This window comes from Ranitomeya variabilis, chromosome 2, assembly GCF_051348905.1.
Source record: "Ranitomeya variabilis isolate aRanVar5 chromosome 2, aRanVar5.hap1, whole genome shotgun sequence".
Taxonomy (NCBI): domain Eukaryota; kingdom Metazoa; phylum Chordata; class Amphibia; order Anura; family Dendrobatidae; genus Ranitomeya; species Ranitomeya variabilis.
Genome location: NC_135233.1, coordinates 70,953,711 through 70,980,911, shown reverse-complemented (window position 1 = coordinate 70,980,911; position 27,201 = coordinate 70,953,711). Strand labels below are relative to the sequence as shown.

At 45.8% G+C, this 27,201-nt stretch overlaps 1 protein-coding gene across 2 annotated transcripts in view; it reads left to right on the top strand.

The window, feature by feature from the left end:
- The window catches only part of PPP3R1 (protein phosphatase 3 regulatory subunit B, alpha), an 87,696-nt gene that overhangs the window by 56,196 nt on the left and 4,299 nt on the right, over positions 1 to 27,201 (top strand). For both annotated transcript variants that reach the window (XM_077282540.1, XM_077282541.1), the window contains 3 exons: positions 22,482 to 22,658; positions 24,542 to 24,601; positions 25,128 to 25,312. In XM_077282540.1, the coding sequence (XP_077138655.1) occupies positions 22,482 to 22,658; positions 24,542 to 24,601; positions 25,128 to 25,312 (422 nt within the window). The remainder of the gene's footprint in view (positions 1 to 22,481; positions 22,659 to 24,541; positions 24,602 to 25,127; positions 25,313 to 27,201) is intronic.

The window sequence follows — 27,201 nt, the reverse complement described above, 5'->3', positions numbered from 1 at the left end:
AGATGGCCGCGCCCACCGGTAAACGGCGAATAGCGAAGACCGCGCTGTTTTGAATCTCCTGGGCAGTCGATCTTCTCTTTGGACATGCGCACACCACTACGCCACCAACGTAATGATGAGCCTGATCTGGGGGAGAAACAGCGCTGTGACCACGCCCATCCGACCTGACCAACTTGAGTGACAGCAGAAAACGGCCACTTTACAAAGGTATTTCGGCAGCCTAACGGCGGTGTAAAGGCACCAAAAAGGCAGTAATGTAAAGCCCAGCTCTGCCCCTATTTCACACTATTTTTATCTAATTTTTAAAAAACGGGGTGATAGGTTCCCTTTAAGTTTTTCTATTTTCACTGTCTGTACTGTTAAGATGTTTGCTGTTAGTGAATGATAAAACATATAGAAGGTCGAACGCTTCAACGGATCCCATTGATTCTGACATTCTTTTTTTCGTGACATATTGTACTTCATGTTAGTCGTACAACTTCTTCAATATAACTTGCGTTTATTTATGGAAAAGTTGAAATTTGGCAAAAATTTAAAATTTTTTGCAATTTTCATACTTAATTTTTGTACCCTTAAATCAGAGAGTGGGGTCACACAAAATGGTTAATAAATAACATTTCCCACATGTCTACTTTACATCGGCACAATTTTGGAAACATAGATTTTTCTTTGTTAGGACGTTATAAGGGTTAAAGTTGACCATTTCATTTTTTTTTCCAACCAAATTTACAGAACTATTTTTGTTAGGGACCACCTCACATTTGAAGTTAGTTTGAGGGGTTAATATAACAGAAAATACCCAGAAGTGACACCATTCTAAAAACTGCATTCCCCCCCCAAAAAAAAAAATCCCCCCCAAGGTGCGCGAAACCAGATTCAAGAAGTTTATTAACCCTTCAGGTGCTTAATGAGAACAAAAGCAATGTCGAAGGAAAAAATGAACATTTTACTTTTTCACAAAATTTTACTTCGGGACCATTTTTTTTTTTTTTTTTTACAAGGGTATCAGTAGAAATTGCACAACAAATTTTGTGGTCCATTTTCTCCTTAGTGTGCCGATACCCCGTATTTGGGGAAAAGCCACTGTTTGGGCACAAGGTGTTCAGAAGGGAGGGAGCACCATTTGACTTGTTAAATGCAAATGTGTCTGGAATCAATGGTGGTGCCATGCTGCATTTGGAGACACCCCCCCTCCCCCCCCCCCCCCTAATGTACTTAAACAGTGGAAACCCCCCAATTCTTTGGGGCATTTTCTGTTTTATTGACCCCCCTCTCCCAATGTTGCTTCCAGTGTGAGATGGTCCCTAAAATCAAAAAATGGTGTTGTAAATTTTGTTGGAAAAATGAGAAATTGCTGGTCAACTTTTAACCCTTATAACTTCCTTTTTTTTTTTTTTTTTTTTTGTCCCCCCAAAATGGTGCTGATGTAAAGTAGACATGCGGGAAATGTTATTTATTAACTATTTTGTGTCACATATCTCTCTGATTTAAGGGTACAAAAGTTTGAAAATTGGAAAATTGGCTAAAGTTTAGAAAATTTCGCATTTTTTTTCATAAATAAACACAAATTATATCGAAGAAATTTTACTACTAACATGAAGTACAATATGTCACGAAAAAAAGTCTCCGAATCAGCGGGATCCGTTGAAGCGTTCCAGAGCTAGAATATCATAAAGTGACGTGACCTTCCTGATGTCTGGGCAAATTTACCCTAGATATAATGTACACGTCTGCAGACATCTATTGGAGAACTTGTTTCATCAGTAGATGATGTGAAGAACTATTACACACTGAAACTGCTGCTGCAATGTTTCTCTTTCGCTCTGTAATTCTGTGGCACAGGGGTGACCCTCGTGTGGCGCAGGCCATGACAGGGAAAAGCTTTACAGTAAAGGTGGCTGGATATGGGATTTTCAGTCTAAAAGCTTTCTGATTCCTAGAATGTGGCTGGATAGAAGCTGAACTCGCGGAGTGTTCAGAAAGAATCGTCATTTGTTAGTTACTAGTGATGAGCGAACGTGCTCGGGTGTTATCAGAGTATCTTCAGCGTGCTCGGATGATATCTTCGAGTCCCTGCATGTGAGTGTCTAACATGCAGCCGCAGGGACTTGATCATATTATCTGAGCACGTTTGCTCATCACGATTAGTCACCATTTGCCGTATTTCGCTCACAGAGCATTGTGCAGTTGTGCCCTCTTCAGACAAGAGCCATACGAAGTCTGAGCCTGCTGCGTGTATCATGTTCTTGTTCACTGACAAACCAATGTTTTAACTGTGGAAAAATTAAGACATAATAAAATATGTATCAGATACACAGCTAGTGAGTGCTGTCAGCGGCCTCCCTTCATTCCAAAAAGTGTTCAGTTCCCCTGCAGCGCCACTAGTGGGGATCTAAGGCATTGCAGCTCTTCCTGAAATGGATGGCTTGTCGTAGAATACATGGAGGCTTCAGAGCGAAATGCTGCTTTTTGCAGCTGCTTTCTTTTGGCCGATTACAAACACTGATCTCTGATCCCTCTAACTTTACTTCCTCCAGTATCTAGAAAATCAGAAACTTAGACAGTGTGTTCAGATTTTCTTTGTTCCCAGTAACATTGCTCTTGTACTCAAGGATTTGTTTTTTTTGTGGAGAAATCTTCATGGCAGAATGTAACAGCGGCAGTATTTTTTTTTTTTTTTTCCTTCAGTATGCTGGATAACAAGGGCCTATGTATATCTTCAAGGACATGCCTGTGTAATGTGAGCCCGGAGATGGAAATAGATGCCTTTTAGTTTTCAATGCTGCAGTTATTAATCAAACACTTTTCCTTTTACTCTTCTTTTTCTGTTCACTCAGTTGTTCTCTCCTGATTTAACCCCTTCATGACCTTGGGATTTTTCGTTTTTCCGTGTTTGTTTTTCGCTCCCCTCCTTCCCAGAGCCATAACTATTTTATTTTTCCGTCAATTTGGCCATGTGAGGGCTTATTTTTTGCGGGACGAGTTGTACTTTTGAACGACATCATTGGTTTTAGCATGTCGTGTACTAGAAAAATAAAAAAAATTCCAAGTGCGGTGAAATTGCAAAAAAAGTGCAGTCCCACACTTATTTTTTGTTTGGCTTTTTTGCTAGGTTCACTAAATGCTAAAACTGACCTGCCATTATGATTCTCCAGGTCATTCCGAGTTCATAGACACCAAACATGTCTAGGTTCTCTTTTATCTAAGTGGTGAAATAAAATTCCAAACTTTGCTATTAAAAAAAAAAAAATTGCGCCATTTTTCGATACCCTTAGCATCACCATTTTTCATGATCTAGGTTCAGTTGAGGGCTCATTTTTTGCGTGCCGAGATGGCGTTTTTAATGATACAATTTTGGTGCAGGTACGTTCTTTTGATCGCCCGTTATTGCATTTTAATGCAATGTCGCGGCGACCAAAAACCGTAATTCTGGCGTTTCGATTTTTTTCTCGCTACACCGTTTAGCGATCAGGTTAATCCTTTTTTTTGATCGGGCGATTCTGAACGCTGCGATAACAAATGTGTAGGTTTGATTTTTTTTATTTTTTTTATTTTTTGAATGGGGCGGAAGGGGGGTGATTTAAACTTTTATTTATTTATTTTTTTTCTCATTTTTTTTTTACTTTTTTTTTTTTTTTTTTACTTTTGCTATGCTTCAATAGCCTCCATGGGAGGCTAGAAGCTGGCACAACTCGATCGGCTCAACTACATAGCAGCGATCATCAGATCGCTGCTATGTAGCTTAATAACAGGCTTGCTATGAGCGCCGTCCACAGGGTGGCGCTCACAGCTACCGTGGATCAGTAACCATAGAGGTCTCAAGGACCTCTATGGTTACTATACAGAAGCATCGCTGACCCCCGATCATGTGACGGGGGTCGGCGATGTGATCATTTCCGGCCGGATGGCCGGAAGCGCCTGTTAAATGCTGCTGTCAGTGTTTGACAGCGGCATTTAACTAGTTAATAGCGGCGGGTGAATCGCAATTTCACCCGCCGCTATTGCGGGCACATGTCAGCTGTTCAAAACAGCTGTCGTGTCCCGGCTTTGATGCGGGCTCACTGCCGGAGCCCTGCATCAAAGCAGGGGATCTGACCTCGGACGTACTATCCCGTCCGAGGTCAGAAAGGGGTTTTCCCCACGAAAAAGATAATTTTAAAGTTCATTTTAATCAATACATCTTGGAATAATAATAATATCTTCCACACTTGGATGTGTTTAGATAAAATGTTCCTGTGCTGAGATCTTATAAATGTGCCCCTGCTGTGTACTGTGTAATGGATGTGTCTGACCGTGCAGGGACATGGTCTGATCATACCACAGCTCCTGAGCAGGCAAGGAAGTGAAAAAGTATACAGACAGGACAGCACGGGATCACAAATGATTTTTGTGAGGTAAAACATTGTTTAAAAACAGGCAGGGAAATGTTTTACCTCACAAAAATCATTTGTGATCCCGTGCTGTCGTGTCTGTATACTTTTTTACTTCCTTGCCTGCTCAGGAGCTGTGGTATGATCAGACCATGTTCCTGTATGGTCAGACACAGCCATTACACAGTACACAGCAGGGGCACATTTATAAGATTATCTCAGCACAGGAACATTTTATTTAAACACAATCCAAGTGTGGAAGATATTATTATTATTATTAGGGTTGAGCGACTTTCACTTTTTTAGGATCGAGTCGGGTTTCGTGAAACCTGACTTTGTCAACAGTCGAGTGTAATCGTCCGATTATCGCCAAATGTCGGAGATCGACCGAAACGCAATGCAAATCAATGGGGAAGCATAGTCGGCAGTGAGTGGAGGCCAGGAAAACACCTACAGTGCCCATTTTAATGGCAAAAACATCCATTCTTGTTACTTAAGCTTGTCAATCTTAATTTACTTTATAATAATAGTTAAACATTGGAAATTGGGGGTCATTTGGCTAAAGTTGTGGGGGGTAGGGCTGGTTCAAGTTTTTAGTGGGCCCAGGAAACGTGGACTACGTCACGGCGGTGGAGCAGGGAGAGGTAAGTATTTCAACTTTGCAAGTGCTGTGATCCTGAGCAAGCAGGGGGGGCCCACTCGTTCGCACTGGCACAGGGCCCCTCAAAGTACGGCGGTGTGTTTGCACGGCGGGGGCGCCTCCCACTGGCAGCGACACTTTTGCGTACTATGAGGGGCCCTGTGCCAGTGATGTCGCCAACGAGTATGCCCCCCCACCTGATGAAGGAACCTGCACTTTCATCTGCACCTTCCTCTTTGTCCCTGTGTAAGGTGGTATAGTATGTGGGAAGGGGAACCTGACTTTCAGCAGGGTCAGATTCTGGATGTGTAGCATGCAAGGGGAATGTAGTGGTCTGGGTCAATGTACCAGCAGACTCATCTAGCACTGCCTGGGCAATGGGCAGGATGCAGAGGAAACAGATGTAGGCCCAAATAATAAAGTGGGCTAAATGCAGTTCAAAATTGGTAACAGGACTAACCAGGCGGCATTGCTTTGTTCAGTGGAGGACAACTGTAATGAGAGGCAGACACAGTTAGTAGGCCCAAATAGTAAAGTGGGCCAAATAAAGTTCAAAATTAGTAACAGGAGTAAACAGGCGGCACTGCTTTGTTCAGTGGAGGAGAACACCAAAGAGCGGCAGACACCGTTAGTAGGCCCCAACCAAACTAGTAGGCCTAATGCAGTGTTATATTAACAACAACTACTTAATGAGAGCCTGAAGATTGAAGCTCAGGAAAGTAAACCTGGAGAACACCTTGGAGCTTCAGACACCATTTGTAGAACCCAACCAAACTTGTAGCCCCAATGCAGTTTTCAAATTCCGATAGGCTGAAAACCTGACAATTTCAGCTCAGCTTTTTTAAGAGGAGGACAGCTGTATTGAGTGGCGCAGACAGACACTGGTAGTAGGCCTTACACCACAAAGTTGGCTCGATGCAGGTTTAAAGAAGGTTACATGGGTACACGGGCAGCATTGGTGTGGTCAGCGGAGGACAATTGGCAGGAGGGACCGCAGACAGACTTAGGCTAATTTCACACTAGCGTTAACTGCATTCCGTCACAATGCATCGTTTGGCCGAAAAAACGCATCCTGCAAAAGTGCTTGCAGGATGCGTTTTTTCCCCATAGACTAACATTAAGCGACGTATTGCGACTGATTGACACACGTCGCAACCGTCGTGCGACGGTTGCGCCGTGTTGTGGCGGACCGTTGGCACAAAAAAAATGCTACATGTAACGTTTTTTGCCGCCGAAGGTCCGCTTTTTCCAACCGCGCATACGCGGCCGGAACTCCGCCCCCACCTCCCCGCACTTCCCCGCACCTCACAATGGGGCAGCGGATGCGCTGGAAAAATGCATCCGCTGCCCCCGTTGTGCAGCGCAGAGAACGCTAGCGTCGGTAACCTCGGCCCGACGCACTGCGACGGGCCGAGCCCGACGCTAGTGTGAAAGTAGCCTTACTAGGCCTTAAATTAAAAAACTTGGCTCGATGCAGGTTTTATTAGGTTGCAGGGGTGCACAGGCAGCATTGGTGTGGTCAGCGGAGGACTATTGGAAGGAGGGACCGCAGACAGACTTAGTAGGCCTAAAATAACAAAAATTAGGCTCGATGCAGGTTTTATTAGGTTACAGGGGTACACAGGCAGCATTGGTGTGGTCAGCGGAGGACAATTGGAAGGAGTGTCTGACAGTTAGTACTCTAAAACAATAAATACATGTTAATGTCTCGCCAAAAAAAATAAAATAATCTGGTGGCATACCTAGGTACAGGGGTGGGCTCCTCTGCTGACTTGCAGGCATTGGTATTTGGCGCAAAGTATTAACTGGTGTAAATGTAGGACAGGGCCCCTGAATATTTTTACTAGCATCATACATGTCAACAAATTGTTATTGGAAGTGCCATTAAAGGATTTAACCACATAGACTAAACAGTGGTGGAGCAGTGAGAGATAATTTTGCGAGTGGTAGAGCACTGTTTGAGCTGGGGGGGGTAACACTCTCTCGTGGGTGGCGGTACAGGCCCAGGGCCCCTCATGTTACAACGGTGTGTCTGACGTTGGGTGCGCACCGCCAGAGACACTTCATTGTACTATGAGGGACCCTGTGCCAGTTCCGTCGCCCAAAAGTGGGCACACCCACCTCTTCAGACTAACGGCACTCGCACGGGTGCTTGCGCCAAGTTGTGACTGACCACGGCCCCGTGGGGGGAGTCGGCCCATTTATGGAGGTTTAAAAATGTGGTATGCTGGACATACAGCAGCTGCAAATTGAGAAATTGGAACAGTCAGTAAGACGAGTCCAAAAGCAAGACCTTTTTACAGGAAAGCAAGGTGTCAGCAGGGAAAGGTGGGGCAAAATAATTAGAAAACCATGATTGGTTCATTTTAATGAAGGTTAGATCATCAACATTTTGGGTAGCCAGACGAGTCCTTTTTTCGGTCAGTATTGAACCAGCAGCACTGAATACTCTTTCTGATAGCACACTAGCTGCTGGGCAAGCAAGCTCCTGCAATGCATATTCGGCCAATTCAGGCCAGGTGTCTATTTTGGATGCCCAGTATTCAAATGGGAATGACGTGTGAGGGAGAACATCGATTAAGGGAGGAAAAATAGTTAGTAACCATACTGTACAAATGTCTCCTGTCACTTTGAATCGATGCTGCAATACCTGTCGTGTCTGCGGTCATTGCGAAATCACTCCACAACTTGGTCATAAAACCCCTCTGTCCAACGCCACTTCTGATTTGTGCACCTCTAACACCTCTGCCTTGTTGCCCCCTGCAGCTCGTGTAAGAACCATCACCGCCGCTGTGTGCTGGCAATGCCTGAACCAAGCGGTCTACAAGAGTTGCTTGTTTGGTAGCCAATATTTGCTCAAGGTTCTCATGTGGCATGATATTTTGCAATTTCCCTTTATAGCGTGGATCCAGGAGGCAGGCCAACCAGTAATCGTCATCGGTCATCATTTTGATAATGCGGGGGTCCCTTTTAAGGATACGCAAGGCATAATCCGCCATGTGGGCCAATGTTCCAGGTGTCAATTCACTGCTTGTGCTGGGTTGAGGAGTACTTCCTGGCAAATCCACATCACTTGTCTCCCGCAAAAAACCTGTACCTGACCTTGCACCACCAACAGTTTCTATTGCCCCCTGAGAAGCTTCCTCCTCCCATAAATAATCATCCCCATCATCCTCCTCCTCCTCCTCTTCGTCCTCCACCTCGTCCAGGAGACTTCCCTGAGCAGACAATGGCTGACTGTCATCAAGGCTTCCCTCCTCCTCGGCTGCAGATGCCTGCTCCTTAATGTGCGTCAAACTTTGCATCAGCAGACGCATTAGTGGGATGCTCATGCTTATGATGGCGTCGTCTGCACTAGCCAGCCGTGTGCATTCCTCAAAACACTGAAGGACTTGACAGAGGTCTTGTAGCTTCGACCACTGCACACCTGTCAACTCCATGTCTGCCATCCAACTGCCTGCCCGTGTATGTGTATCCTCCCACAAATACATTACAGCACGCCTCTGTTCGCACAGCCTCTGAACCATGTGCAGTGTGGAGTTCCACCTTGTTGCAACGTCGATTATTAGGCGGTGCTGGGGAAGCTTCAACAATCGCTGATGGTTCTGCATACGGCTGGAGTGTACGGGTGAACGGCGGATGTGCGAGCAAAGTCTGCGCACCTTCAGGAGCAGGTCGGGTAACCCCGGATAACTTTTCAGGAAGCACTGCACCACCAGGTTCAAGGTGTGAGCCAGGCAAGGAATGTGTTTCAGTTGTGAAAGGGCTATGGCAGCCATAAAATTCCTTCCGTTATCACTGACTACCTTGCCTGCCTCAAGATGTACACTGCCCAGCCATGACTGAGTTTCTTGCTGCAAGAACTCGGACAGAACTTCCGCGGTGTGTCTGTCGCCCAAACACTTCATTTCCAACACAGCCTGCTGACGCTTGCCACTAGCTGTTCCATAATGGGACACCTCAGGTGAAACAGTGGCAGCTGTGGATGGAGTGGTCGTGCGAATGCGGTCTGTGGACGAGCTCTCGCTTCTGCTGGAGGACGAGGAGGAGGAAGAGGGGTGGCGAACACCTACAGCCAACTGTTTCCTACACCGTGGGCTAGGCAGAACTGTCCCATTCTGGCTGTCCCCTGTGGACCCTGCATCCACCACATTCACCCAGTGTGCCGTGATGGACACGTAACGTCCCTGGCCATGCCTACTGGTCCATGCATCTGTTGTGAGGTGCACCTTTCTACTGACAGATTGCCGGAGTGCATGGACAATGCGGTCTTTTACATGCTGGTGGAGGGCTGGGATGGCTTTTCTCGCAAAGAAGTGTCGACTGGGTAGGTCGTAGCGTGGTACAGCGTAGGCCATCAGGGCTTTGAAAGCTTCGCTTTCAACCAACCGGTAGGGCATCATCTCTAACGAGATTAGTTTAGCAATGTGGGCGTTCAAACCCTGTACGCGGATGCGAGGATGAGTACTTCCTTTTCCTAACGAGAGTCTCATGAAGGGTGAGCTGGACTGGAGAGCTGCATAGGGTGGAACTAGCGGGGGTGGTGGTGGACATGGCAGACTGAGAGGGTTGGTGATGGTATTCTTGCTGTTGGCCTACATACAGTGTTTCCTCCCAAGAACCTGGTGATTCCCTGACTGCTTTGGCCTTGCGACGATACCTCCACATTTGCTGCAGGTGGTGTCGTAAACGGTGGGCTTACAGTGAGGGAAGGAATGTAGCGTTGCTGACTAGCTTCATTGTGAGCGGGTGCAACAACGTTACGGGACGTTTGGTAGTTAGTCCTGGCTTGCAAGTGCATGGCGGTTAAATGTCTACGCATGCAAGTTGTATTTAAATTTTTGACATTCTGACCTCTGCTAAAGGTCCTTGAGCATTTCTTACAGATCACTTTGCGCTGATCATTCGGATCTTGGTTAAAAAATTGCCAGACTGCACTCTTCCTACTATCGGATACCTTTTCAGGCATTTCACACTGTGCTACTTTAACCGGATGGCCACGCTGTCCTACAACTGTTTTTGGTTTTGACACACGTTTTTGGCCAGATACGGGCCTGCCAGATGAAAGCTGTTGCGATGTTGATGCCTGCTGCGGCTCCTCCTCCGCTTCAGAGCTACTGCCAGCGGCACCCTGTTCCCCCAATGGCTGCCAATCGGGGTCAACAACTGGGTCATCTATCACCTCCTCTTCTATGTTCTGTGCACCTTCCTCTGTGTCACTGTGTAAGCCGGTGCTATAGCATTCGGGACGGGGCACCATAGTCTCATCAGGGTCAGATTCTGGCTCAGTACACTGCGAGGGCAATGTAGTGATCTGAGTCCATGGAACAGCATAATGATCTAGCTGTGGCTGTGCATCTGTGCACTCCATGTCCGATTCATCTTGTAATGGGCATGGCCTGTGAACAATTTCCCTTTCTAACCCAGGCAAGGTATGTGTAAAGAGCTCCATGGAGTAACCTGTTGTCACCTGATGCATCCTTCACTGTTGTTGTGGGTGAAGGACACAAGGAAGAGACTTGTTCCTGACCGGGAGCATCCACTGACGATGCGCTGCTTTTAAATTTTGCACTTTCCGAAGAGGAGGCGAAAGAGCTAGAGGCAGCAAGGAAAGCCAAAACGTTTTCCTGCTGCTCCGGCTTTAAAAGCGGTTTTCCTACTCCCAGAAAAGGGAGCGTTCGAGGCCTTGTGTAGCCAGACGATGACGCTGGCTCAACAACTCGAGACTTAGGGGCTATATTGCTTTTCCCACGACCACCTGATGCTCCACGACCACTACCATCATTACCAGCTGGCAATGACCACACACGGCCACGACCTCTTCCACCAGACTTCCTCATTCTTGGAAAAATGTAACCAAACTAACAACCGTTATATGGTCCTGTAAAACCAGGTAGAAGATGTACGTAAACTTGTTGTGAATTTAATTCTCCTTTTTTATGTGTGGGAGTATGCAGGACAAAATCAGGCCCACTGTATTACACTACACAGTTTGACTGGCAGAAAGAGGCTGGCAGATATGGCACTAACAGGAGTGACGCAGATGTACACACTGGCAATATAAATCTCCCTCTTTATGTGTGGGAGAAAGCAGAATAATCAGGCCCACTGTATTACAGTATAGTTTCTGTGGCAGAAAATGACTGACAGATACCACAGACAGGACTGGCGCAGATGCACAGATTAGGCAATATTAATCTCCCTTTTTAGGTGTGGGACAGTGCAGAAAAATACAGGCCCACTGTTTTACACTACACAGTTTCAGGGGCAGAAAGTGGCTTGAAGATATATATGTATGTATGTATGTATGTATGTATGTGTATGTATGTGTATATGTATGTATGTGTATATGTAATTGTAGTACAGTCCCCATCTCCAAACAATAATCTCTGAAAAGTATGGCAGGCAGCAATAAAAAGACTGTTGCACACAAAAGTGTGGACAAACAAACAAGATAGCTGTGCAGAAAGGAAGGAGCAGCAGGATTTGTGCTTTAAAAAAAGCAGTTGGTTTGCACAGCGGCGTACAAACAGCAATGCAGCTAACACGGAGCCTTCTAGGGCAGCCCAATAAGCTACAGAGCTGATGAAGAAAAATCTAGCCTCCACTGTCCCTGCAAAGAAAAGGTGGTGTTGGACAGTGGAAATCGCTACAGCACAAGCGGTTTGGGGGTTAATGTACCCTGCCTAATGCGATCCCTGCTTCTGATGAAGCGGCAGCAACCTCTCCCTATGCTCAGCTCGGCAGCAGTAAGATGGCGGTCGGCGGGAACGCCCCTCTATAGCCCCTGTGACGCCGCAGAAAGCAAGCCAATCACTGCCATGCCCTTCTCTAAGATGGTGGGGACCGAGACCTATGTCATCACGCTGCCCACACTCTGCGTCCACCTTCATTGGCTGAGAAATGGCGCTGAACGCGTCATATGAAACGCGACTTTGGCGCGAAGATCGCGTACCGCATGGCCGATCCCACACTGGGATCGGGTCGGGTTTCATGAAACCCGACTTTGCCAAAAGTCGGTGACTTATGAAAATGACCGATCCGTTTCGCTCAACCCTAATTATTATTCCAAGATGTATTGATTAAAATTAGCTTTGTTTATGAGAAAAACACTTGGCACAAACGAGAGTAAAATGAGTCTTGTAAGCTGCCAGGAACCGAGCCACTGATTAGCTCAGAATTGTACTGTTTTGTATCTTTGTGCTTCCTGCGCTCCGTGTATGAGATTATCGGCACATGCCGATCAGTGCGGGCAAACTCGCCCCCTGTAAAGAGGATGTGCTCCCAATACACTCAGCATAGACACACCCCCAAAACACTTTTTAGCTTATTTGCATGTGAGTTCATAGTTCGGTTTCTCAGTTGACACACTACAAAGATAAAAGCCTATACTGCTGTTTTAGGACTGCACAACCAGACCAAGTATGTTCAGCAGTAAAGTTCTCCTGGCTGGTTCCCGTTTAAGTAACCTGTACTCAAATTGTGTTACCACTTATTTGTAATAGACTCCAAGACCTAAATCGCCAATATATTGTTTAATAAAAAGGTGTGTTTCTCTGCCAACCATCTCACTTGAGCGCATATTATCCTCATTCAGAGATTCTTTGGGCTATGTGCGCACGTTGAGTGTTTGCTTGCAGAAATTTCTCGGGATTACGTGGACTATGGCAGAAAGGTGAGTATGTGGTGGTTTATTATTTTGATTCTTTCTAGGAGACTAGGGCATCGGGGATTTGGCGTTAGGTGAGTATAAAATGTTTTTATTTTGTGAATGTGTAATTATTTTACACTTCTTTTTTTTCCCTCCAAGACTAAGCACAGGTGCTGGCAATGAGACTAATCAGTGACAGCAGACGTAGCCCAATTGGAGCAGTAGTAAGCTTTTTACCGCAGGTCACAATCACAGGTGCATGGTCACGCTGACCTCTGACAGTCTTACCGGTGGTAGCGTTAACGCCGATAAGAACCACTGCATCGGTGTTTCCCACGCCATAGGTAGCTGGTGAAACACAAACCAAAAACTCGGAAAATCCACTAATTTTTTTATACCTACGTTTTTGCTGCTGATTTGACTGACTCAATTGAAGTCAATGGGTGAAAGACGCTGCAGAAACGCACAAAGAATTGACATGCTGCTGAAAAAAACGCACTGAAAATACACATGGAAATTTACTGATCATATCCACAACACTTCAAGATTGTCATTGAGTTAGCTTGCATAAGGATTCCATAGGGTTTTTGGCCCAATTCTGCATGGAAAAAACGAAGCGAAAAGGCAGCAAAAACGCACTGTGTGCACATGGCCTTAGAGCTGTCACATGGACCATAGGCAGCAAGTGTCTGGAGATGTTCATTGAGGGAGTTCTGTGCAGAGCTCCCTGTGCTGCGAGGGGGAGGCAGTGACTTAGACCTACTGTATGTATATGCCCCATGCATGAAAATGCTGTTCCCTTATATATTTTTATTCCTCATGTCGGCACCAAAATACACCACGGCAATCTGACCTCGTTAATGCAGACTTCAAAAACTGCAAAATACATTTATTTTTACAGACCTGCTGGGATTCTTCATTTTAAAAAATAATTTTTTTATATGGATATTTTTTTTCCCGGCTGCCAATATAAGCCCATAGAGAATACAAATGCACAGTGGGCATGAGGTCTCAAGAAAATTACATCCAACTGTTTGCTACTCTGCGGTAAAAGTACTTGGGCCGGGTGCCCACGATTCGGAGCTAGCAGCACTGTGGACACCGTGTATGTTCACTGTCTCCATAGCGCTGCCGTCTATTGATCACCGGTAGATCCACATATGCTCACTGAGCCATGCCGATATACCGCGTCCAATACACTTCTATCGATGCTAGTCTCCGCAAGAGAAATTGACATGCTGCTGTTTGGGCAGACGCACCACATGTCCGTCTCCACAGGTGATCCGCCGTCGTCTGGCCGCATAGTGGGCATGGAATTTCTAGAATTCCCATCCACTATGCTATAGGGGCTGGCCGCTGCTGGTTTGACGCTATATAAATACGCAGCATTCCACCTGCAGCAGTTCCTGGTCGTGGGCAAGTACCCTTAACGTTTATCTGCACACATTGTGTTTTGCAGCAGGAAAATGCAGTGGCAGGAAAAAAATGCTTTCTAATTTAAGTGCTTTTTTTTTGTAATTAAATTTCCCTATTTGAGTGAAAAAAAAGATAGCAGAATTGACATGCTACAGATGTAAGTACACATTTTGGAAATTTCCTTTACTTTGGTGTTGTAAAATACTGTGTTTTTGCCACAGCAGAAATGCGTGGGGAAGCCGCTAACACTGTGTAAACAAGTAGTTTAAGCATTAAAAGCAGCATTTCCACTACATGGGAGCATGGCCTCAGTTTTACAGTTATTCTGTCTCCGTGACTATTCTGTGAGTGTGAGGCACTCTTGAGGCCTCACAAACTGATTTCATCAGATGTCATGTCCCAGTTGAGTCAAGCTAAGTAATTGTTTTGACTTTTCCATTGTGGGAGGGGTCAGAGGGAGTTTCTCCCAGGGAAACAGTGACAACGTCTTTCGCTTGGCGTTAACATTCGGACTAACATGCTAGTGTGATAACATCTTGATACTGTGCATGGATGAAGACTTGCTACTCTGGATCCCGGAATCCATTTGAGTCATTCTTGGTTTCCAGACTCTTGCGCCGCTTCCTTAGGTGGCATCACTTCCATCATAAACTCTGCTGCCAGCTCTAGGGTGGAATGCATTGTCCTGTGAATAAGCCGGCCTGCAGCTACTGGGGATTATTATGCTTTGCTTACATAACGCCATCATATTCTGCAGCGCTTTGCTTAGATTATCATCGCTGTCCCCAATGGGGCTCACAATCTACATCCCTATCAGTAGGTCTGTGGAGGAGGTGAGGGAAACTGAGCGCTCAAAGGAATCCAGCACAAACTCCTTGCAGATGTTGTCCCTGGTGGGATTTGAACCCAGGACCTGCTAACCACTGAGCCACCATGCTGCCCTATGTGTTTTTTTACCATATGTTGCTGATCCTTCTCTCCCTTGTTTCAGGGAGACAAACTTATCTTGTCTGTGTTCTTCTGTGGTAGGAGAGGAGTTGCCTGCCCTTCTTTTGATATTGGCTCCTTAGACGGTTCCAAACTTCATTCTGCTTTATCAGTTTTCGCCCTTTCCTTGCCTAGTTCCTCGAGGATGCTGGCTAAGGTCACTATTGGTTTCTGATTCGATCAATGTTCCCTACGATGGTGAAGGGAAAAAGATTGAAGGTCCTTCTGATAATGATATGATTACGTTTTATTCAAACCCAATATTCAGGAATTGTAGTAACTCTTCACATGCCTGAACCCAAAAATGTAAAATCCTTCAGAATGTTAATGTTTGCGGTCTCTGTACACACTAACCTCCATAGAGCTGTGCAGTCTAAGGCCAGTCTCACACGTCCAGATAATTCCGGTACCGGAGAAATCGGTACCGGAGTTATCAGTGTCCGTGTGCTCACGTGGCACATCAGTGTGGCACACGTGCGGCAGCCGTGTGCCGACTGAGGACCACACGGACCGTGCAGGAGACAGCACTACAGTTATGCGCTGTCCCCTGCTTTTGGTGCTGAAGCCGGCATTCATTCCTTTTCCCCAGCAGCTTTCGCTGGAGAGAAGGAATGAAAAATCAAGGTGTTTTTTTTTAAATTTTGTTTAAAATAAAGTTTGGGGTCACCTTCCGCCTCCCACCCCCCGCGCACCCGCCCGCTTGCATTGAAATACTCACCCAGCTCCCGCAATGCTTCCTCTCAGCGCCGCAGCTTGTCCTGTGTGAGCGATCACGTGTTACCGCTCATTAGTGATGAATATGCGGCTCCACCCCTATGGGAGGTGGAGCCGCATATTCATCACTGTAATGAGCGGTAACACCTTGATCTTTCATCCCTTCTCTCCTGCAAGCGCTGCTTTCAGCCGAGCAGGACAGAAGGGATGAATGCCGGCTTCAGCACCACACGCAGGGGACAGCGCTTAACTGTAGCGCTGTTTCGACTGCGGCGGTATGTGCACACGGAGGAGAGTGCACACTGTTCTCCGTGCGCACGTGTGCGGGACGCTTTGCGGACCGTGCTGCCGGAGAAAAGCGGACATGTCTCTGTGTTCAATCTGCCCTTTTTGAGTTCGAGTTTTAATTACGGTAGTTTGGATGCCTTCTGTTCTGTACCAGTAGAGGAACAGGGAAAACAAATCTTTACTCAAAAACTCTTCTTGCTAAAGAAACCAAACGAGAAATTTCACATGATCATAAACCTAAATTAAACAGATTTGTAGTCTACCGGAAGTCCAAGGTTGGCAGTTACAATTATTTAATAAAAGACTTTGATGTCAACTATAAACTGGATTTTGAGGGTGAATAGGAAGATGGGCAATTTTCAACAGATTTTCCGGTTTGCTCTTTGGTTCAGTTAAACTCATTCTTACTAATTCAGAGGTCTACTGTACAGAATCTCCTCAACCTCCTGAATACTAACTAAGGTCCTGGCAGAAGTTGCATCCTATCTTTTGCAGAACTCATAACAATTACTCCTTACTCGGACGACCTTCTCATCGGCCATTCCAAAGAGCGGTTGTTGGAAGACATAAGTAACAATTATTATTCTTCAGATCCTGGGCTAGATAATCGGCTGGGGAAAAATCTGATCTTTCTCAGATTCCTGGAAGGTCGTCTTTGGAGCCCTTGAACACCCAAAAGCAGACTTATAAGGGAACATTTTGTGGTTCCAAGAAAAATAAGAGCAGATCAGAAATGGTCACATTAAGGTTGTCCTCAAATAGTAAACTCTCTGTCCTGGGCTGTCAGAATGTCATGCATATTTGCCTTAACCTAATCCCAATTTAATTCCGAATTGGCATTTGTTTCCTTTCCAAATGTAACAAGACAGTAATCTTAGGAAATGAAGGTTACTATACTATCCCAGGTCAAGTTCTATCTGAGATGGCTTTCAACCCAAAACCTGTCCAGAGTGATTCTTTGGCTCCTCAACAAAGTCTATCCCATCACTACTGATTGAAGCAGATGGGGCTGGGGAACATATTCTGGTTTAGTGCTGTAAAAGGGGTCCCATCATGTGAATTTTCAGTCCTTAAACCTCTGGGAGCTTCTAGCCATTGCTCATTCATCTGTTAAAATTAGTTTTGAACTTCAAAAAAAAAAAAAAATCATTCTCGGCACAACATATCCTGTTAACACAGGATCACATGCTGCTAAGAACAGTGACTGCTTATGCGCACTGAACAATTGTTTAGTGCACATGGAAGTTCTGTCAGTGTAAGCTATATTTTTACAGGGAACCTATCAATTAATGCTGCCAAAACGGAGGTGAGCATGAAACAGATCTTGGCTGTATGATTGCAGTCAGGTACATACATTTTTTTTATTATTCTACAGTGCTCTGGCATTTCATAAAAAATTTAAAGATTCATATGCATAGATGTGAGTAGTCTGGCTCCAACCCCAGCCTGCTTTTCCCAAAGCCGCTAGAGGTGATTGACGGGTCTCACACAGTACTCATGGGAGAGACCTGGAGCGGTGCGGGAAGAAGTCTGCCAAGGTCAGTACCAAACTAGTCTCGTCTCTGCCTCTGGTCAACAGCCTGGTCTTAAAGCGAACTTGTCACCAGGTTTGACTAATAATGGATAAGGGCATCACCTTTCAGGCCTGATATACAGTATTGTATAATGCTGTATAACTGTCCCCAACCCCACCTGCAAGACAGGGAAAAAGCGCTTTTATTATACTCTCCTCTGGGGCGGTCTGGTCCGAGGTGTCACTGGTCTTCGTCTGCCACCTCTCTTCTTGCAATGTTGTTTACCTTCTTGCTTTGTGTGGATGACTCATCTGTCATCCAGTGTCCTCTGCATCGCGCTCCTGCACAGGTGTACTTCTCTGTCCACTAAAGTACTGGAGAGCGCAGGCATCGGGAAAGGTCAGAGCGCTGGAGCATGTGCACTGAAGTACTTTGCTCGGCCCTCGTCAGGACAGAAGCAGGCGTGTGCAGGAACGTGATTCCAGGGGGACTGTGGATGATGTAGGGATGCTTTATCCACACTAAACAAGGAGGACTACATCACAAGAAGGGAGGCGCTGGACCAAGACCAGTGATGCCCCTCGGACCAGACCGCCCCACAGGTGAGAATAATAAAAGCTGTTTTTCTTGTCTTTCAGGTTGGGATGGGTGTAGATAAACAGGATTATAGATTGCTGTATATCAGGCCTGAACGGTGGTGACCGTATCTCATATGTCAAACGTGGGGACAGGGTAGCGTTAAAATTTCCAGTGTTTCAGAGAAAAATATACCTGACAGCAATTGCTCAGTCAGGTTCTGATTTGGGCAGCATGAACGGACAGGTTAACTTTACTTGACTGCCAATTGGTGTATGTAGCTGACTAGTGGTCATTTAAGGAAATTGTCCACTATGACATGGATGACCTATCCTTGGGGTAGGTAATCGATGTGATTGCTTGGTATCTGACACCCAGCACCACCACCAATCAGCTACTCATGGTTTCGGCAGCAGCCGCCGGCTGGAGGTGCTCAGACATCTGATAGCGGCCCAGCCGGGTAGTACACCTTCTATTCAAATCAATGTAAGGACGTGAATGTAAAACGCTGCCATGGCCACTATCAAACCACTGAGCAGCTCCATAGTTGAGCAGTGGCGGTTGTCGACAGCTCATAGGCAGAGGTATCATTAGTACAGTTGTACACGCTGATAAATGGGGAACTAGTATTCCTAGGAACACTAATCATTAGAAATGGGTGAACCACATTGCTCACATGCGCCCATCAACTCCTTAGGTAGTGAATGGAGCGGCACTGCACACTCAAACTGCTCATTAATGTGGTGAGGCGGCCCGAGGATCGGCTGGTTATCTTTATCTTGTGGGGAAAGAAACTTCTGACACTTGTGCTTTTGATGCTGCTTTGGTGTAAAAGTTGTCGGGACCCGATGAGGTTGCTCAGATGGGGTCATGTTGGACAGATGAAATGGACTCAAGATCAGGACAATAAATGCAGTACTAGTTGGCCAGTGCGAAATTTTCGCACATTGGTTGTCGGAGGCACAGGTGATTTCAGAAAAATCAAGCTGATCAAATGTTAATGTATTTAATGAGATGATGACCACAGAGGTGCTATATATATATATATATATATATATATATATATATATATATATATATATATATATATATATATATATATATATATATATATATATATATATATATATATATATAATATGTGTGTATATGTAATACAATAAATTGGTTTGATAAGTAGAGGCTAAAAAAAGTCTTGAAGTTGTGGTGCCACATGCAGGTTGTTTTTTTCCTGCAGGTTTCTGAAAATGAATGTTTAAACTGTATTTATTGATCAAATCGTGAATGTGTGGTTTGTCTCCTCTTGCTGGAGGGGGCAAGTTTACCTTTCAAATGGTGTAGTATTTGTGTGTGTGTGGCGCTATGTAATCACTGAAAAAGCAGTGCATGTTTACAAATGTGTTTGCATATGTGACTCACCTGCAGTGAAGTGTGCAATCCTCGAATTTGCCTGAAATAGGCTGGGCAAGAACTTCGGCAAGCTGGAAAAACCCCAAGGCAAATGCCACCTTCAGGTAATTTGACCTTTGAAATGGTTTCATTTGTGTGTGTCGGTGTATAAACGGAGCATGTGTGCAATTGAATAGGCAGTGCATGTTTACAAATGTGTTTGGAGGATTGCACACTTAACTGAAGGTGAGTCACATATGCAATGTGCCTGAAATAGGTTGGGCAAGGAGTTCCGCAAGCTGGAAAGCCCCCAAGGCAAATGTTCGGATTTGTTTGCGATGTCTGTAAGCAGTAGTGATGAGTGACTATACTCGTTGCTTGGGTGGTCTCCGAGTATTTGTCTCGGGTGGTCTCCAAGTATTTGTTCGTGTTCAGAGATTAAGTTTTCATCGCCGCAGCTGAATGATTTACAGCTACTAGCCCCACCCCCACATGTACTCAGCCTGGCTAGTAACTGTAAATCATTCAGCTGCGGCGATGAAAACTTAATCTCCGAACACTAAGAAATACTCGGAGATCACCCGAGCGTGTTCGGGAAAACCCAAGCAACGAGTATACTCGCTCATCACTAGTAAGCAGCTTTGTGGTAGTGTGCTTTGCGGTAGTGTGATGCCACCTGCATGTCATTTTTCCTTACTGCAGGTTTATGAAAATTAATGTTTAAACTGTATTTTGTGATCACATAGTGGATCTGTGGTTTGTTTGGCTATTTTCTTGCTGAAGGGGGCAAGTTTACCTTTCAATGGTGTATCATTTGTGTGTGTGTGGGTGCAGTATGAATGGAGATACAAAGTAATCACCGAAAGAGTGTTTAGAAATAATATAGAAGGATAATCACAAGTGAAGAGCTGGGATTTCATTACTCTGGCCAGATTTGGATTATCAAAGTTGATGGTAGGGAATGTTCTCTTATAAATAATGGTGGATACATCCTTCTGTCTGACGCTGGGATAGGCTGTGCCTGCGCAGTGTGGCGCCAAAGTCAGTGGTGGCGCATAGCATTGGAGACTGCGCGTGCATCGGCACCATTTTGTTGAAGACACTGTATATATGTTGCAATAAAAATTGCTTGCCACCCAGGTGTAGAATGGGTTCAATATCTAGAACAATATAAAACCAGTACTTTATGGCAACTAGAATGGCAGGGATTGGGCTAGTCATGTGGCTATTGGACGCGACCACTAACCCAGTAACTGTCCTCAATGGTGAGGAACGCATGTCCGGCACGTAACATCCAGGACCAGCAGAGTTCAAAGGTGTAAGTAATGGCTGCGTCTGTGTTGGGTTGTATTCACATGCTGCTTTTTATGTAAATTAAAGGTGCTTTTTACAGTACAAGCAAAAGCTGGGATTTCACAAGTCTCGTGTGCATTTTTTTCTGTCTAGATTGAATTGGAAAACTGCAGCGCTTTTGTAATCTGTAGAATGTCACATCTTCCTGCATTTTTGCAGCATTTTTTTTTCACCCATAGAAAGTAAAGACCCCGTCACACATAGCGAGATCGCTAGCGAGATCGCTGCTGAGTCACAAGTTTTGTGACGCAACAGCGACCTCAGTAGCGATCTCGCTATGTGTGACACGTACCAGCGATCAGGCCCCTGCTGCGAGATCGCTGGTCGTGTCGGAATGGCCTGGACCTTTTTTTGGTCGTTGAGGTCCCGCTGACATCGCTGAATCGGTGTGTGTGACACCGATCCAGCGATGTCTTCACTGGTAACCAGGGTAAACATCGGGTTACTAAGCGCAGGGCCGCGCTTAGTAACCCGATGTTTACCCTGGTTACCAGCGTAAATGTAAAAAAAAAAAAACAGTACATACTCACATTCCGGTGTCCGTCAGGTCCCTTGCCGTCTGCTTCCTGCTCTCACTGACTGCCGCCGTACAGTGAGAGCACAGCAGTGACGTCACCGCTGCGCTCTGCTCTCACTGTACGGCGGCTCAGTCAGAGCAGGAAGCAGACGGCAAGGGACCTGACGGACATCAGATGGTGAGTATGTACTGTTTGTTTTTTTTGGTAACCAGGGTAAACATCGGGTTACTAAGCGCGGCCCTGCGCTTAGTAACCCGATGTTTACCCTGGTTACCCGGGTGCTGCAGGGGGACTTCGGCATCGTTGAAGACAGTTTCAACGATGCCGAAGTCGTTCCCCTGATCGTTGGTCGCTGGAGAGAGCTGTCTGTGTGACAGCTCCTCAGCGACCACACAGCGACTTACCAACGATCACGGCCAGGTCGTATCGCTGGTCGTGATCATTGGTAAATCGCTATGTGTGACGGGGCCTTAATGTGTAGAAGGCTGGAAAACAGGTTTTGAATGCAATGTTTTTATTTACAATAGATTAGTTTTTTTTGTCCGCTGAAAAAAACAAAGCGTAAACACTGTGTGTGAACATAGCCTGAGTGTTCCTGACTCAGCACTAATCCCACAAATCCCCGTAAGCAGAGCCCGCCGTATCTCGATAGCGCTGCCATCATGGTGCATTGTAGGTCACAGATCTGCATCCTGCGGTTTAGTAGGGCTCTTATTTTGGGATGTGCGCTCGTCTAGGGTTGCATTTTCTCCTTTAGGCAGAGTAGCAGAGTTTCTCAGTCACAGCGCTGTGTGCATGAAATGACCGGTGATCTGCTTAGCGTGTCCACACTCATTGTGCCATGTGATCGGCTGGCATTATAGGGCATTAGCAGCTCCTCTCTGCTGAGGCTGGGACTCTGCACACATCTCTGGGAGCCTCGGATCTGCCTGTTATGGCGAGTGCAGGCAGAAAGCTCGGTAACTGCGATCATCTGTCTTCTGAGGACCCTGTATTCGCTCTGTTCTCTCCGGGCTTTTTCTACTTCGCCGCTCCTCCTAATAACAATGTTCTCTTCTCTTCCAGTTGATGCTGATGAGATCAAACGGCTGGGGAAAAGGTTTAAGAAACTCGATTTGGACAATTCTGGCTCTCTGAGCGTAGAGGAGTTCATGTCGTTACCCGAGCTGCAGCAGAACCCGCTCGTCCAGCGAGTAATAGACATATTTGATACTGACGGCAATGGAGAGGTCGACTTTAAAGGTAAGATGTAGCCATCCTCCTCACACTGAAGGTGCTGAACTTTGGGCTCATCCTTATTCTTCTCTCCATTTAAGAATGGTCTTTGCATTTTCACTGTTATATGGAGACAATCTTAGTTATAAATTCCTTACTTAATAAAACAAAACAAAAAAGCTACACGGCCGGTTAACCATTGTGAATAATCTCCCCCAGGCTGTGATGCTTACGTTGGAGGAAACGGCCAAGGTGACTTGCAGCATTAAGACTCTTTAGACGTAAGAGCTGCTTGGTGCTTTATATCTCTATAATGCCTGTATACTGCATATTATATTAGACTATTAATTAACCCCTTGTAATACAGGCAGCCGGACTTTCCAGAAACTTATATCCGTTACTAAAGTGGATCCATAGACTTCAAAACTGTTAGATGGCAACACAAGTCATAGAAAGTGTGGTCTCGTGGGTCACTCTTTTTTTTTTTTTTCATATGAAAACTGGTTTATGTCCATAGTGACAGTATTACACAGGGGTTGTCATTTAGGGGGCATGGAAGACTGGATTTATCCAATGTAATAAAAGCTTTTTTAGTTGCGGCATAGTAATGACCGCTGGGACTGTAGGGTCACGTCACTGTCTCATGGGCTTGACCCTTGTGATGGCACAGATGCCGAATCATTTTCTTTCCTAATATAGCTGCCCTCGGAAGCAAATTGGTCCACGTCCCCTCATGGGAGGGCATTGCAGAGCTATACACCCTCCATGTAGTAGTATATTCATCTGGTATATGGCGGAATAAACCACAGCGCTGTACAGATGGCATAAGTGGGCCTGTAATCCAACATCCAGTGGAACCCTCCAGGATGGTTTTTGTTTTGTTTTTCTCCCCTCCTCCCAAGTGTGAGAAACCTAAGAGCACAGCGCACATAATCTTTTAGAGCTGGCATACATGCTGAATATTTTGGGCATCACAGATGGTATTTTACCTGAAGCATTGTCCTTGGTGTCTTTTTGGTCCGTGTAGATGTATGTTAATTACTCTGGATCTAGGTGTACCTCTCCCGAGTGGCTCCCAAGCAGAAGCTGCCTGAATAATGGTCAGGCCCTCCCTTCTTTATCCACTTCATCCCATTCACAGCCTGACCGGTGCCGAGCGTTGTGACATTGCTGAGCTTCAGTTAAGGCATTGGTTTTTCTGTAAGCGATTTCACAGCTGGAATCGACCGGAGACTTATTCTGCGCATGCTCTTACCAAAACATGGGGTGGAGAGACGATGACTCTAATGGCGGCATATCGCCACGTGTCAGTAAGGAAAGTGCTGCCGGTTGTTTGAGGCTTCATGGGGACATAAGTCACATTAATGGTCGTTCTCTTACATCAGTTTGTGTAAATGAGCCCCTGTCTGCCATGATTGGCGCCTGTTAACGGGCCAAGATCTATTTGTTTAAATGCAATCCTATTAGAGAGCTTTCACGGTGTATTACCAGTCTGCATAGCAAGAAGGCATCATGTATACACTGGTCATACAGCGCTGGCCCCCCCATCCCCTGTACATATCAGCCCTCCCAAGGACACGGCACTGACGTCCTACAGTTCTCCCAAAAGGTCATAATGTATTGCTCTCCCCACCTTCCTTCAGTATACCCCACCAATAAGTATGAAGTCCAACTTCAGACCACTGTAGAATTATGCATCATCCCCGTCTCCTACTCTGGAAAACCAAGAATAGTCACCACCCGACCACCCCACTTTTAGTTCACTAGAAAACTTGGCTTTTAGTTTTTTGGGGGCTAAACCCAGGGTGCGTCCTATTGTCTCAAAGCTCTGTATAACTCTGCAACTAATACGAAGTCCCTGTCAAATTCTTTTCTGGTACGTTTTAGTAATTGTCTTTTCTTTTGTGCAGAGTTCATTGAAGGAGTGTCCCAGTTCAGTGTGAAGGGCGACAAGGAGCAGAAGCTGCGGTGTAAGTGCGTCTTACATGTGTATGCTATGCAGACTAGTAAGTGGTATATTGTGAGGATTAGTGATGGCTGAGGGCCTCCGGTCCTGGAGCTGATGGGGCTTTGTGGTCTGTGTTCCTTTGCTCCTGACCATTTTTGGACACCTGCTGCACCACGGCTCCTCCATGTAAGTGAATGGGGGTGCTGACGTTCCTGTAGTTACTACAGGAAGTCGGGGTATGCCATCGCCTAAAGATTGGCACCTTACAATATGCCATCCTTTAGGAGGACTCCTTTATGTTTAAGTACGTACTTGGCTTAGATGCTTCAATTGTCTCGTTTTGGTTCTTGTTTTGAGCAGCTGATGGTGGGGATACTGGGTGTTACACCAACAAGTATCAGATACTAATGGCCTCTACTGAGGCTAGCCCATCAATATAGTATAGTCAACCATTTTAATGTAGGGCTTGTAATATTTCATATTTTGACAATCTTTTTGTGTAACCTGTGATGGTACGCCAGTCATGTATTCTACTTGTTTCCCTACAGTCGCTTTCCGTATCTATGACATGGACAAGGACGGCTACATCTCCAACGGCGAGCTTTTCCAAGTATTGAAGATGATGGTGGGAAACAATCTGAAAGACACCCAGCTACAGCAGATCGTAGACAAAACGATTATCAATGCAGATAAAGATGGAGACGGGAGAATATCTTTCGAAGAGTTTTGTGCTGTAAGTGGAGCCGAGAGTCCGCTCGCTGCGGTAAACTAGATAGAAGCGTCATGTCCGCCTAGCTGATGATTGAGCGATCCGGGAGATGTTCTCTACTGGAATTTGCAGGGTCTCTGATTTCAAGCATCAGGCTTAAGTCATTTGGTTGCAAAATGTTGGGAGTAAAAATAAAGGTTCACTTTGCCTTAAACTGCTCCCATCATCCTCCCCACAAGTTGTGGCTGTAACATTCCCGAGCGAAGTCTTTCCTTGGGAAACCAGATCAGGCGAGGACATCTGTAAAGTTCTGAGCCCTGGGATTCACTTATTACTGTGAAACTTTTTTTAAATTCTTTTAATAATCCAGGTCAAAGCTCTGAACATTGTGCCCTTGTTATCTTTCATGAAGGAGTTTCACAGACCCGCACACTATACTGCACATTGTATAAGAACCATGATGCTTCTAAGTATTGGCCTTTTATAGGGTTTCATGTGACTACAATCATTAATGGGAAGCCATCATTGGGGAATTGCCTACTGTTTAAATTGGGGTTATGTTCCAAAACTTAAGGCCCCGTCTCACTAAGCGATTTACCAACGATCACGACCAGCGATATGACCTGGCCGTGATCGTTGGTAAGTCGCTGTGTGGTCGCTGGGGAGCTGTCACACAGACCGCTCTCCCCAGCGACCAACGATCAGGGGAACGACTTCGGCATCGTTGAAACTGTCTTCAACGATGCCGAAGTCCCCCTGCAGCACCCGGGTAACCAGGGTAAACATCGGGTTACTAAGCGCAGGGCCGCGCTTAGTAACCCGATGTTTACCCTGGTTACCAAAAAAAACAAACAGTACATACTCGCCTTTCGGTGTCCAGGTCCCTTGCCGTCTGCTTCCTGCTCTCACTGAGCCGCCGTACACTGAGAGCAGAGCGCAGCGGTGACGTCACTGCTGTGCTCTCACTTCTCACTGTACGGCGGCACTCAGTCAGTGAGAGCAGGAAGCAGACGGCAAGGGACCTGGACACCGAAAGGCGAGTATGTACTGTTTGTTTTTTTTTACATTTACGCTGGTAACCAGGGTAAACATCGGGTTACTAAGCGCGGCCCTGCGCTTAGTAACCCGATGTTTACCCTGGTTACCAGTGAAGACATCGCTGGATCGGTGTCACACACACCGATTCAGCAATGTCAGCGGGGCCTCAACGACCAAAAAAAGGTCCAGGCCATTCCGACACGACCAGCGATCTCGCAGCAGGGGCCTGATCGCTGGTACGTGTCACACATAGCGAGATCGCTATGGAGGTCGCTGTTGCGTCACAAAACTTGTGACTCAGCAGCGATCTCGCTAGCGATCTCGCTATGTGAGACGGGGGCTTAAGTCTGCTGCAAGATAAAGAATGCAAGATTTCTAATTTTTTTTTTTTTTAATCCTTGCGATATGTAATATCAATATAATGGTCATACTGGATCCTGGGGCTAGTCTATACTGATTATTTCAGAATATGCACATGTACATTAGCAGCAGTAGACCAGACTCCTATCGTCTGTAATGCAGCATCTGATGTGCGTGTGCAAAGCTCATGGTGAAGGCAGGGGAGAAGGGGCAGCTTGCTTGGTGACAACAGCTGTGTACAAAAGTCATTGTAATCCTGCTCGTTTATAGAACGCTTTTCAGCAGTCTCCTCATCACTGGCAGGAAGTATCCGCTTAAAATGGCCTCTGCTACATAGTGAGGTTGATGGGAAAAATTCTTACAAAATTAACGGCGTCCATGCCTCTCACTAGTGACTATCCACACGGTTATTAGATGGTTTGCCCAGCAGCAGTACTGAAGCGCTGCTTGTTTAGACTCACCATAGACATTATGCCATGTGTTGTGTCCTTTCATCTGATGACAGATGTTGGAGC